Genomic DNA, 13,700 nt, shown 5'->3' with positions numbered 1-13,700 from the left:
GAGGAGGGACTTATTTCAATGGGAAGAACCACTTGAAAATGAGTTTTTAGATGTCATCGGGGGCACGATCATCTCCACAGGAAAGAGAGATAGAATTATTTGGAGGCATACAATCGAAGGAAATTATACAGTAAAATCACTTACCTATTTTTCTAAAATTCATGACCTCTCCCCTATAACTATGGCAACTGCAAAAGTATGTAAAGGATGGTCCCCTCCCAAAGTGAAAATTTTCACTTGGCTTGCTATTCTTGGGAAAATTAACACAAGGGGTAGACTTTGTAGTCTTAGGATCATTCCACCGAGTGACTCCAATTGTCCTTTTGGCAATCAACAAGTGGAGACCATGGATCACCTCCTTCTCCTCTATGAAGGCCCTAGAATGATTTAATACAAAATTCTAAACTGGTGGGGGATGGATTGGTGTTGTGATAACACAATCGGGAAAGTTTTTGATCAATGGCATATCTTTGCAATTGGTAAGAAGCAGATGCAAGTCTGGACTATGATGTTCTCAGCAATGATTTGGACAATTTGGACTGAGAGGAACAAAGCTATTTTTGAAGATAAGCAAGTGGATTGGGAAAATGTCTTATATTTGATATACATCAGATTTGGTATGTGGTTAAAAGCTGTGAATAACGACCTTCCTTACACTGGCCCTAAGATAATGCATTCCTCAGATGGTGTTAAATTTAGAGAAAATCTCAAGAAATCGACAAGACATATCTCTGATTGGATTGCCCCACCTCTAGGATCCTTGAAATGGAATACTAATGGTTCTTCCCAGGAAAATTGCTCTGGAATGGGTGGAGTTTTGAGAGATGAAAGTGAAAATTTTCTTTGCATCTTCTCAGGACCTGTGGGCAAATTGGATTCAAATTCAACAGAGATAAAGGCAATAAGATTTGCCTTGGAGCTGTCAGTAGAGTACGAGGTTAAGGATAAGGGGAAAATTGTGGTTGAATCAGACTCTCTCAACAGTGTCACATGGCTGCTATCTCTGTCAGATTTCCTTCAATCACGTATGGAGAGAGTCAAATTCGATGGCAGACACTTTGGCTAAGCAGGGGGCTTAAAGAAAGGATATGTTTGTGGCTTGGTTAGGAGACACTGGTTAGCTAGTTTTGTTGGTTGTGGGGTTTTGCAGAGTCTTGCTGCATTTTTGCCCCTAATTTTGTTGCTTTGTCTTTCTTTTTTCCTTTCTAAGTGTCCGTGGTTGGGTTGTGATCCTTCCTTCTGTATCTTGTATTTGTCTCCTTTCTCTCAATAAAATCAGTAAGTTTATCAAAAAAAAAAAAAAAACTAAGCGTATATATCATTTTTTAAAAAAAATCTAGGGGGCTAAAGCCTAGGATAGCCCCTAGTCTATTTAATCTAACTTATTTTTCAGCACTTATATGCGACTAAATATATTGTCACATATGTTGTTAATTATGCTAGCTTATATGTTGTTGGTGTCTCGTAATCATCTTTATGGGCTAACTTTTTCACTTTATGATAAATTACATAGAGAGTATAAGCATTATCAATCAAACATCACTACATATTTATAAATTTCGACTAATAAAAATGCTCGAGACCCCCAATTTATAACCTCCATTTTACCCCTAATTCATATGGAGTGTTGAATATTAAGTGAACTTTAGATGCTTATTTATAATCAATGACTCTCACACATGCCACATGATTAAAGGTAAAATAGGAGGCCGGACAAACCTAGAGCGGATCAAGGCCTTTTCCTAGGCTCATGTGAGTTGGGCCTAGCCCACTTGCTTGGGCCTAAGGAGAAACAAAGCCGTGCGAGCCCGATGTATCCACATAAACCGGACAACCCAAAGCGGACAATATTGTTGGTGTGTATAAGGGTGTGGATTTACAAAATGGTATCGGAGTAATTTGGTCCAGTTGGACATGACCTCTACTCCACTTGTTGGGTCTGGCATAACCCAGCCCACAAGTGCGGGGGAGTGTTGTCCCACATCGAAAGATGTGGGACTTAAAGTCTTCTTTATAAGGCTAAAAGCCCACCCTAAGACATGAACAAGGCCTTTTCCTAGGCTCATGTGAGTTGGGCCTAGCCCATTTGCTTGGACCTAAGGAGAAACAAAGTCGTGCGGGCCCGATGTATCCACAGGAACCGGACAACCCAAAGCGGACAATATTGTTGGTGTGTATAAGGGTGTGGATTTACAACAGACATAAATCGAGGGTCGGCAGCATTGTTGTTCAACCAATATGATCAATTGTTAAAAATAAAAATAAAAATAAAACAAAACTTTATTAAAATTACATACAACAAACAACGTATTGGCAAAAGCACATCATTTAAAAAAAAAAGAGTGATGTTAAACCATTTATGTTATTGCAACAATATGCATCCATTTGTTTTGGTAATAGTTATCTAGTATAAGTTGTGGAATTGAGATCAATTTATGTATCGTTAGAATATTCTAATATCTGAAGTTCAATTTCTCAAAAAAAAAAAAAATCTGGAGTTCAAGGTGCAGCAGGAGCCTTCGACCCAAGTTCTCCCATGTTTACACAATCATGAACCCAGCAACGATTCATCCAATTCAACCTCACCCACAAATTCCCCATGAACTATTTTAAGATGCATGAGCCTTCAAGACATTTCATCAAACACTTGACCTGCAACGCAGATTTGCACCGAATTGACCTATGTTTTAGCCACACAATCATGAACCCAACAACATTAAAGTAATTTCCTCACAATCAAGAACCGCCATCATACATATCTCCTCAAAGTCAAAAGTCTATATCTAGCCCGGCCAAAACTCAAAATATGTATATGAAAAATGAAATATAGGGAAAAAAAAAACTATCGGACCAATCAAGCAAAACCGGATTCAAAGCTAAATAAGGTAAACCAAGTCTGACCCGAAGGAAAATTCAGGCCTATAAATTACATGAAGCTCAGCCCACCAACAAAAAATAGACTCCAAAACCCAGTTCTTATCCGGCCAAGCCTATCGGGCAGCCCGGCCCACAATCAACTCTATCCCTCTCTAGGTTCAACCTCAACCCTATAGCTAGGGCCATTCACACGTCTACAGCTAAAGCAAACAAATTAGCCTCTACATGAAAAAAAAAAAAAAAACCAACTGTGTAAGCATTCAACAGCAAAGTTTTGTAGTAAGAAGTACTTATTATTACTTTATTAGTGATAAAGGAGCTTATAGTTATTTGAGTTTGTGTACATATGCATGAATATAATGTTAGATCAGATCAGAGAGTTTGGGGAGCTTGATCTCGCCCTTGGTGGAGAGAGGAATGGTGAAATTCCCCACCACAGGAAGGTCAATAGTGAGGCCAATCTCCAATTCATAGTCAATGTCCCAATCTGCACCAATATCTCTTGCCAAGCTCACCAGTATACTGTGTGACACCTTCACTGGCACGTTCAACATTGTTGTGTCACTAGCCTTTAGCGATCCTGGATCTGGAATTGTTCCTGACGCTATCACTCTGCATGCACCACAGGTCCAGTCACATGTACGTATTAATCACAAATGCCCACAAAAAAAATAAAGTAGAAAAAACCATAGAGAATATACTCATGCTCAAAAGTGATCGAAAATAATAATAAAGAAAAAAAGAACCAATTGATAATAGAATATATAAAAAGAAGCCATAGAGAACATCTCCACTTGGAAGATTACCCTACAAATATTCACAAAGAGACATCTAAAGAAACAAGTAGATTAAGTAGACTAAACAAAATATATGAAATGTATGTTTAGTAAGAGCAAATAAAGAAACAAAGAAACGATTGAATTAGATAGGAGAGAAGCAACAAAAAGTAAGATTTTTAAATATCTTGACTTGATTTTCCAAGATGGAGATATTAGTGAAGATGTAACTAATATAATTAAAACCTGGAGGATGAAGTGGAGGAGTGCATCTGGGATTTTATGAAACTGAAAGATTCCTTTAAGGTGGAAGGAAAAATTTTTATAGGTTGGCTATACGACTCGTGATGATGTAAATGTGAATGACTCGTCGGATGCGTGACCACACGAGAGAATATAGATTAAGAAATTATATGATTATATCTAAGATACGAGTAGCACCAATTGAAGATAAGTTACAAGAAAACCGTTTAAGGTGATATGAGTATGTAGAACATGCAAACAACAGTATTGTGGTTAGGAGAATTGAGAGAATTTGCATAGAAGAGAATACGAAGTAAAGATGAACACCTAAAAATGCATGACTTGAAGTAGTAAGAAAGACACTGACCATTGCAAAAGAATTCTTGACTGTTTCTGCCATTCTCTCTACCCATTCAAACCAAATTCCAGGCCCTCCATAGACCCATGTCTTTTGTGTGCTTTTAGTTTTTTTTGCACAGTAAGTGTGTAGTATGCAGTAAAAAGAATATTTATTTAAGCCTCATCAAATGTTTTGTCTTTGGCATCGAGTTCTCTAAGTAGATCCTGTGTATGAAAAAGATAACCACCTATGAAGAGCACCCGTAACCAAATCCAACCCAAAAAAACACAAGAAATAAACAAAAACACTGAGGGTGCCCTTTTCTCATGAGTCATGATGTTCTTTCTTTTTAAGATCCCATCGGCATCGGCTAGTATATTCTTTATTAATCATAGAAAAGGGAATAAATTCTCTATTTACATCTTGTTTAAAACAAATACATAGTAAAACAAATATATAGTAAACAAGGATTTGAATATGCTAACTCTGTGTATATGTATATATATATATATATATGATGCTGATTTTGATCCTATCAATGTAGCTGCCGATACAAAGTTTTGACTGAAATGTAAGTACTAAGTAGTAAAAATAAAATGTGAAAGAAACCTGGAAGAGCTTTTGAGAGAGTAAGAGATCTCGCAGATGGGGAGCGGAGCACCATAGGGGTTCTTGACTGAGACTTTGGCATCGTACTCCACCGAATCGCGGTGCACGCTGTTGAAATCAACGTCGGTGATGGTAGCCTCCGGCTTCGGCACATTCGCTATCTTCTCCGCCAGAAACGTCTTGGCCTTGTCTAATAGATCCATTCTCACGCACTTTTGCTGGCTGCTGCCAATTTCCCAATCTCCTATTTGATCGATCCGGGATTCTGCTACTTCCTACCAGTTTTATAGGACCTGTATGTGGGGTCGTCGATACCTAGGAAATCACGCGTTTCGCTCGTGCTCGTGCTCATGCCGCGTAAGGAGATATCGTTCTGTTTGACTTCTCGGCCTTGAATTTGATTATAGATCTCGATCTGAATCTCTGATCACGCGGAGTGTACAACTGTATGGTCCTCACGTGCATGTCATCATTCCACCGGGTTTTTTATTTTCTATTTAATATTTTTTCAATACTATATTTCACATCGAATTAACATAAACATAACCCAATCAAGTGATATATGTAATACCCCGTATTTTTAGAGTCTTTGTTGGATCGACACATGTTGAGTATGTATTCATTTGAGCCTGGTAAATAAGTTTGAATAGTCAAATTGGTGGTTTAAAAATATTAGAATTTAATATCGAGTAATTCAAGATGATTATAAGGGGTTTGGGATTCATTTCGGAATATTAAAATTACTTAGAAATGAATTCGAATTGAATAGGAGAGGAGATTTGTTGGTGGAAAAAGATATAAATAGGGACTGTAGTGTCAAAATCCGATTGATTGGAATTGGTTCTGATCGATCGGAATTCGTCACCGGATGTAAAATTTTTGGAAAAAAGGTCCAGGTGTCCAGACACCTCCCAAAATCTACACGCGGACCACTCTTTAAAAACACTGTTTTGTGATTTTCTTTCCATTTTTCACCCAAACTTCGACCTAAACACCTTTCTAACTTCATTTTCTCTCAACAATACTCCTCTCTATCATCCAAGATCATCAACTAAGGTAAGATTCCTCAAATTTTAGTTGTTTTCAAGTTGAATTATGAATTCCCTCTCTAGCTCACAAAGATTTTCATTCTCTCTCTCTTCAAGTTCTCAAGGTTTCAAACCCTCACTCGAAATAGGGGGTTTGTGCATCTTTAGAGGCCTAAAGGAGGCTTGAATCATTTCATTTTACTTGTTTATACACCCTTGCACAGTAAGTCTTTTAAACCTAATAGCTTGTAATTGAGGATTTGGGTGATTTGAATTTTAGAGTTCATGGGTATTTCTGTATTTTTAGTTTAAATAAATAATTTTGGGTTGTTAATGATAACTTGTGTTGTTTATGGTGTGAATTGGCTCAATGGATAGTACTCGAAAAGTGTTGGTGCGCACATGAGTCGATTTGATGAATCTTGGTAAAACGATAAGGAGGAAAGGTAGAGGATTTCTTATCTTTGGGCTCTTAAGCTTCAATATTATTGTTGTTGCTTATTCTTGAGGTGATAATCCTTGTGTAAACCACTATTTGTTTGGCCTTAAGTGAATTCCTTGAATAAATGGTTCATATATCGTTATTTCGGCTTGGTGTTTCAAATGATCATGTTATATTGTTCTTGGACTTCTAATTTATTTAATTCATAGTCCTTGAGGTATTTTGATCATTGATATTTTTGGACTCTTTCTATTGATTAAATTCATATTTCTTGGTGAATTAGGATTGATGAACTCCTTGTCTTTCTTTAATTAGGTTGCTAGAGTTGTTTGTGAAATCTTACAAATTCTTAGACTCATTCTTATAATTGTCATCTGTGGTGTCTTCCTTGGAGTTTATTGAGCTCCCGATGGATGAATATTATTGATTTCTCCTATGGAAAAAAGTGGTACATACATGCATGGTTTGATATGATATACGGATTTTAAATTCCTGCATACAATGAAATTATATTATATATATGTTTAAATACATAAGTCTAAATATTATATGTAGTTAAATATTTAACACTTGGTTTTCCTGGGCTCAATAGGGTATGGGACCTAGCTAGGCCCAGTAAGATAAAGTGGTGCAGACCTGTGAGTCCCGACATGACTGGGCTAAAGTTTAACTACCTATAATATTTACACTTGGTTTTTCCAGGCTCCATGGGGTATGAGACCAAGTTGGGCCGGGGAATACAACTCAATTTTGTTAAAGTTGTATGTCTTTGGAAAATGGGTGGATAAAGAGATATTGATATGGAAATATTTAAGCTTTTGAAAATACAGCATGCATCATGAATTTTGATGGGATTTTACATTGGAATTACGGATTGGATAAATATTTGACACAACTGGTATTCCTGGACTGGACTGAGCAAAGCTCTTGGTTAGGAATCAAAGCCGTGAGGGTCTAGGATTGAGCAAAGCTCTCGGCACAAGATTCTTTAGTCGGAAGTAGGCTATTGGAATTGTATACTCCAATACCTAAGATAAAGCTTCGGATGTCCTGCTAGATGTACTTATAACCTAGTTAAGCAATAAATGGTGATCGATTTCCGATGAAAGACCGATAAAGGATCATGGCAAGGCTAAAAAACGGTTGACTGTTGAGATTATTATTACTATACCCTCGGTGACTGGTGATGTTTGAAATGTACTATTTTACTAAATAATTACATTGGATTTGAGCATACGTTGATAAACTATTATATCATTGATTGCATGGGCATGGTTGATGGATCATCACATCCGGTTTATTCCTTTTATCTTCGACTTCTACTTTTAATTCCTCTCCGACACATGTCATTAGCATTCTATATTCTATTGGGCATTTGGCTCACCCTATTCTTTTTTCTTGTTACTTGTTTACCTTGTTTTCAAGTAAGCAGGTTGAGGGACAGCTGTCGGGCACGTGATGTGAGCGTAGTCCATTTTATTCTATTTACACTTTGAATTTCTAGTAGAACTACCTTGTTTACTAGGATATTGGTTAATTACGCTCTTTAACATATTATGATTGTTGCCATGTTGGTATGGTATTCCTGGATATGATTTTGGTTTATGTTTTATGTTACTTTGGTGTTTAGACACCTGATGGGACATTCCTATATTTGGATGTCCGGATACGTAATGTGCATGGATTAGACAGGTTGCATGGTTTGCGTCTTGAATTATGTTTTTGAGAAATTTTCTGAGCCACTTTTGACAATTTTTCATGTTAGGGATTGGTTCAACAGGTTGGTGCCATTGCTATGCAATGTTGCGCCATGTCCGTCATTTGATCCTAGGGCATTTTTGTCATTTCCTCACGTTCCCTTTCCCTTTGGAAATCGGGGCATGACAATATATAAGTAAATTCTTGGTACCTCTCACACATGGATGAGTTTTTTGTGCTTAAAAACCAATGACGATGGTCTATGAAGAACAAATACGTGCAGGCCTGTAGCTCGGAGCGGACAATATCATTGATGTGTTTAGGTTTGGATTTAAAAGAGTGGTATATAAGTAAACTATTGACACCTCTCGCACATGGACGCGTTTTATGGGCTTAATAACCAATGGTGACGATCTATGAAGAACAAATACATGCAAGTCAGTAATACAGAACAGACAATATTCTTATTGTGTTTGAGCTTGAATTTCCAACACAACGTAACCCATGATAATATTTTGATGTTATAATTCAAACTCTCGTTTTTTTATGACAAGAAATTGTGGCTTTGGTAAATTAAGGATTATAAATTATGACAAAGATGGAAAGAGATTAACAATATACAATGGGAGGTGAATAATATACATTATAAGCTTAATTATGTATTATTTAAGTACATATTTATCAACACTTTTTATGTACTTCATCCGTTTATACAATTTGAACGCAAAAAAGCACAAAGTAGAGGAAGTTTGAATCATAAGAAATGCTTCTGCTTGGTTTTGGTGAGTGAAGTTATTAAAACCTTGCGAGGAACTGCATCTGCTTCAGAAGAGGAGTTAGGGTTTCCATTAATTTCTCACAGGGATGGTTGTGGATTCCTTCGTAAGTGGTGACAACAATGCTTGTGTCCTTTGATAGCCTTTGCACTTGTTTCTTCACATTGCATGTGTGATGGGTGCACCGGTAATAGCTCCTTCATTCAAATATACATTTATACACGCAAAATAAGAAGGAGAAAAAAAAAACAGTAAGAATTTCTTTTCAAAAATATATTTATATATAAGGAAAAAGAATAAAGCAGCTTTTTCATGTCGATCCCTCTGGGGCAGATCTATAAAATAAATTGAGGGGGGACTTGGTCAATGGTGGAGTTAAGAATTTATGAGAATGGAGCGAAAGGTTGACGGAGTTCGGGGAGCACCTTAATTTATGTTTGTTTTCTTTCAACAACATATTTATCATTGTCACATTAGGCTCAACTATATATATGACCATTTCTTATTTTTCTTGCCTAATTAGTGAGTGCCCCTAACTAGTGTACGTTATGGTCTTCATCTTCAACCATCTAATAACATGAGTCCTTCATTCATTATTTGTTATGTTCAACACATATATATTGTTGAATCTATCCAGGGTCAAAGCATATATCTATTCAAGTGCACTAAAAATTATGATAAATATTTCTGTGAAAATATAAAGGATCTCAATATTTTTTGTCCTAACTATTCCAAATATTGAGATGGATGCACGTGATCCATGTGAAAATCGTGGACCCCAAATGATCCATATGCAATCGTGTGCGTTCATCTTAACATTTGGATAGTTGAAAAAAAAAACCCTGATATCCGTAAAACTAGTGATATTTTTCACAATGAATGGTCCATTATTTTGTTTAGTTGACAGATAAATCATATATAGAAGCCACAGATTATAACGTCATGATCTAATGAAGTCCAAATTAGGTCGACAAGATCAGAGGACAAATACAGTTAGAAAAATGTAGATGAAGAAAAAACTAGCTACTTTTGACTTTACTTTCGCATGCAGCACAATGGTCTATATATCATTTTAGCACCAAAACTAATTACCATGCACACGTAGGTTCTCTCTGAAACTCCATATCTAAATATATTGATATAACTATTAATTTTAAATTATAAGATCAAATAACCATGGGCTAATAACTATTTTATTCTAAACAAAAAATATCTCTGGACTCTCTCCTCATTTGTTTACAACCCCTTTAGATTGATGATACCCTCCAAAATTTGCTTTGAAACCCTAGTTTGTGTGCTAAAACCATATCAAACTCTTGTATATATAATGCTTAGTACTATGTCCTCATTTTTATTTTTATTGTTATTTCTTTTTCATTCGAACAAAAATGAATGGTTGGATTTATTAGACTAAATACTACACATTAAAAAAATAATAAAAAAATTCGATATCAAAAATTTCCATAGATTGCAAGCTAAGTGTTTGAAGAGCATATATAGTAATGTAATTACCTGGGATAAATGCTATTCTTGACAGATTTCTGGCCGTACTTCCTCCAGCGATAACCATCATCAAGAATATCATCAGCACTCTTTGTCTGAAACGCAAACCGAGGCTTGCTCGCCTTTTTCATTCTACTACTGCTGCTCCCTGATTTTCTTTTATCCTTAACATTATTATTATTATTATTGATCTTCTCTTCTCCTCCATTTGGTGCACAACCACGGGTTTCCATTAATAAGCCCTTATAATTATCAACCAATCCACTTTGACCAGAGAGAAGGCTGACCCAGTCAATATTTTCAGGGAACACTGCTTGTTGATCCATATTCGGAGCATGAGGAGGAGGAAGATGTAATATTGAGGTTGATGGAAGTATTAGGGCTGGGGGTGTGAGGAGATCATAGGGTGGCAGAGATGATGGCGGCTGCAGCGGCAATGGTGGTGGTGGGGCTACCTGGTGCTGGTCTTCCATGATATTTTTGGGTCTCAGGGGCTCCATGGAGAATATTTGAGAGAGGAAGTGGAGAATGTGTGAGAAAGGGTGTTTTTATAAGGATTGGAGTGGTCAACATAAAGTGGTGTGGGAAGGTGAAAAGAGGTTGGGCAGACCCACACACACATATATGTGTGTTTGTGTCTATATATATATATATATATATATATAGAGAGAGAGAGAGAGAGAATGTGTGTTAAATCCCATGTCTTGCAACCAAGGGTAAACCAACTAAATCTGACCTACTTCTGTTCAACTGCCCATTCCCTTCCCCTTCTTCTTATGTATATAAGACGTGCCCAACAATATTCTTCGTTATCACCGATGCATGCGTGCAATATATATGTATTTATATTACCCTCTATTAATTAACTAATCCTCTCTCTTTTTCTTTAATAACTTTTTTAAGCTATACACGTTTATGAAAAAAAAAATCTAATATAGATAGAATTCAACTAGAAATACAGCGACTTCAATGACCGCACGTTGTGAATTGTGATGGTCTAATAAACTTCATTAGTTTTCGTTTTATCTTAAAAGGATTTTAAAAATGAGAAACTATATTTAATGCTTTGTTTTGTTTGCCATGTATTGTGATCAAAAACTATTTTCATTATCATCGAATCACGAATTGACACCATCTTATTAGTTGTATCAAGTTACGATACAATATGTATGACGCGTCAGAACCACTGAATATCTCAAAAGAATGTGAGAAAAATAACAATCGTAAACTCTCCCTCTAAATTAGTTTTGAAATAATTGAGATTATACTTATAAACATATATGAATAAGGATGCCTGAAGTTGAAGCATATAATATTATATGATGGAAAAAGATACATATATATATACACACACATACTCAGGATTTCATAAAGGATTTTGAAATAAAAAGAAAAGGAATTTGAAAATATAAAGTTTATTATAAATAGCTACAAAAATGAAAACCTCTTTCTTTCTATATTCCTATGTTAGGCTGACGCTTAAAGCAAATGCCTAGGCAAACACCTGTTTTAAAGAGTTCTGATTAGGTCACCCACAAGACTTTATAGATTCTTCCCTTCTCCATCCCCACCCACCAATATAAAACTACCCTAATTCCCCATTATATATTAAAAAACCTCCCACAAACAAATACTACCAAACCAAGAGATGTAACTTTTATCATATATATTAATCCCTCACAATCAGATGAAACTCCGGAAAGACAATATCATGACTAATTGATTTAGGATCTAGAATGCTAAGAAAATACGAACTTTCACTACAAGAAAATGCCTCATTTGTGACGGAAATCAAAAATAATAAAGATATCAATAATAATCACCCCAGAAGCATCCTAACAGTGTGTGACATGTATTGATTGGCTGTGGTTTTTAATGGGTCCCTTGTTATGATGTCAGCATACCCAATGAATGCATGACACACACTACTGGGACGCTTCTGGGATGGTTATTAATGGGATCTCTAGCATTGTTGGACGGAAATTAGAGACGAAAACTTTTTTGCCAATAATTTCCTTATTTGCAATGGAATTTCTTTGATTTTCCGTCGCAAAAATCAACTAAAAAAGGATCAGTTAGCAACAGAAAATTTCGACACTACTATTTTCCGTCATGAAATTCATGGCAGATTTTGACGTGAAAAAAGCAGGCTTTTGTCAGAGTGCAAGTTTTTTTGCAAAGGAATAGTCATTCCATCGTTAATTTTTGCTCACTAAAATCGAGCACATTAGCGACGGAATAACTTTTTTGTCGCAAAATATATTTTGTCGCTAAAAATCCTTCCTTTATGGATATTTCTGCTCATATAACTTGCCTTTTTCTGAAAACCTGCAAGGGAAAATTTGATTTTCATGACATAATTTAGCAATTGAATCGCAATTCCGTCACTAATATGATTTAAACTATTAACAATATTTCTTCTTACCTCCATTCTCATTTGTCCCCTTCTTTATTATCTATCATTTTCTCTCCTCTCTGATTCATCTTCCTTGCTATCTCTTTCTCCTTCTTCCATTCACATTTGGTTTTCTATTTATCATGGAAGTGCCCAGCGACGGACTCATAAATTGAAATCACAGGGGCACAAAAGTGGTGCGGTGAGGTTCTTTATGTAATCAATTTACGAATATAGCCCGCAAATAAAAAAACACATTAATAATAATAATAGTTCAAAGCAATATGAAAGTACATTGCAATTATCACTATTGAGAGATTGAGGGGATTTGACTAGGGATGTCAAAAATACTCGTACCCATTGGGTATCCGCATAACCTGCCCCAACTTAGACACCCGTTAATTAATGGGGTGGGTATGGGTATTTTAATGAGAAAAATAATCGGGGTGGGTACGGGGACGGGTTTGTCAAAATCCAACCCGCCTCGTACCTGTGTATTATTAATTACATATATACTACACATAATATTTATAATTTATATATATATATATATATTAGTTATAATAAAATTCTAATTCACCTCACCTTATTTCATCTTGTTCTTTTGGGTGATTGTTAGTTTAAAACTTTATTTGTCACATTTTTATGTTTAATTTTTTTTCAATATATTAATTTTTACATTTAGTTAAATTTGGCGGGTGCGGGTAAATAAGCGGGGATTACTCACCCCGACGGGTACGGGGACGAGTAAAGATTTATCTGACGAGGACGGGGATGGGGTAAGGGGGTCCCCGCCCCGTTGACATCACTAGATTTGAGGGGCAGTGGCTTGGGCTTGACAAATGACAAGATAAAGTTAGGGCCTAGGGCTTATGAGTGTTAGTTTGGGTCAAAGTTAGTTAGTGGACTAGGTGAGAAATTAATGGACTAGAGGCCTATTTTTTTTTATTGGGGGCCTTAGGGTCAATTTGTCATAAACCTATAGTGTACTTAGTGTAAAAAAATTGATGGGG

General features: G+C 36.1%; 3 protein-coding genes and 1 long non-coding RNA gene across 4 annotated transcripts; 2 read left to right on the top strand and 2 right to left on the bottom strand.

The window, feature by feature from the left end:
- The first annotated feature begins 415 nt into the window (after nucleotides 1-415).
- Nucleotides 416-1,066, top strand: LOC119983391. Its single transcript, XM_038827077.1, has one exon. It carries the CDS (start codon nucleotides 416-418, stop codon nucleotides 1,064-1,066), a length of 651 nt encoding a protein of 216 aa, XP_038683005.1.
- Nucleotides 1,067-3,136: 2,070 nt separating this feature from the next.
- Nucleotides 3,137-5,104, bottom strand: LOC119983515 (desiccation protectant protein Lea14 homolog). The gene is made up of 2 exons (XM_038827174.1): nucleotides 4,846-5,104; nucleotides 3,137-3,489 (listed from the first exon to the last, which is right to left on the bottom strand). The coding sequence occupies exons 1-2, from the start codon at nucleotides 5,046-5,048 to the stop codon at nucleotides 3,240-3,242; spliced, it is 453 nt and encodes a 150-aa protein (XP_038683102.1). The 5' UTR covers nucleotides 5,049-5,104; the 3' UTR covers nucleotides 3,137-3,239.
- Nucleotides 5,105-5,678: 574 nt separating this feature from the next.
- Nucleotides 5,679-8,029, top strand: LOC119984228. Its single transcript, XR_005464839.1, has 2 exons — nucleotides 5,679-5,901; nucleotides 7,741-8,029. It is a non-coding gene; the product is annotated as an uncharacterized LOC119984228 (long non-coding RNA).
- Nucleotides 8,030-8,636: 607 nt separating this feature from the next.
- LOC119984227 (probable WRKY transcription factor 75) lies at nucleotides 8,637-10,892 on the bottom strand. Its single transcript, XM_038828073.1, has 2 exons — nucleotides 10,302-10,892; nucleotides 8,637-8,986 (listed from the first exon to the last, which is right to left on the bottom strand). Exons 1-2 carry the CDS (start codon nucleotides 10,790-10,792, stop codon nucleotides 8,809-8,811), a joined length of 669 nt encoding a protein of 222 aa, XP_038684001.1. The 5' UTR covers nucleotides 10,793-10,892; the 3' UTR covers nucleotides 8,637-8,808.
- Between the last annotated feature and the right edge of the window lie 2,808 nt (nucleotides 10,893-13,700).

Source organism: Tripterygium wilfordii, chromosome 18 (assembly GCF_013401445.1).
Source record: "Tripterygium wilfordii isolate XIE 37 chromosome 18, ASM1340144v1, whole genome shotgun sequence".
NCBI lineage: Eukaryota > Viridiplantae > Streptophyta > Magnoliopsida > Celastrales > Celastraceae > Tripterygium > Tripterygium wilfordii.
The sequence above is the reverse complement of the archived record's forward strand: the minus strand, read 5'-3'. Positions and strand labels throughout refer to the sequence as shown.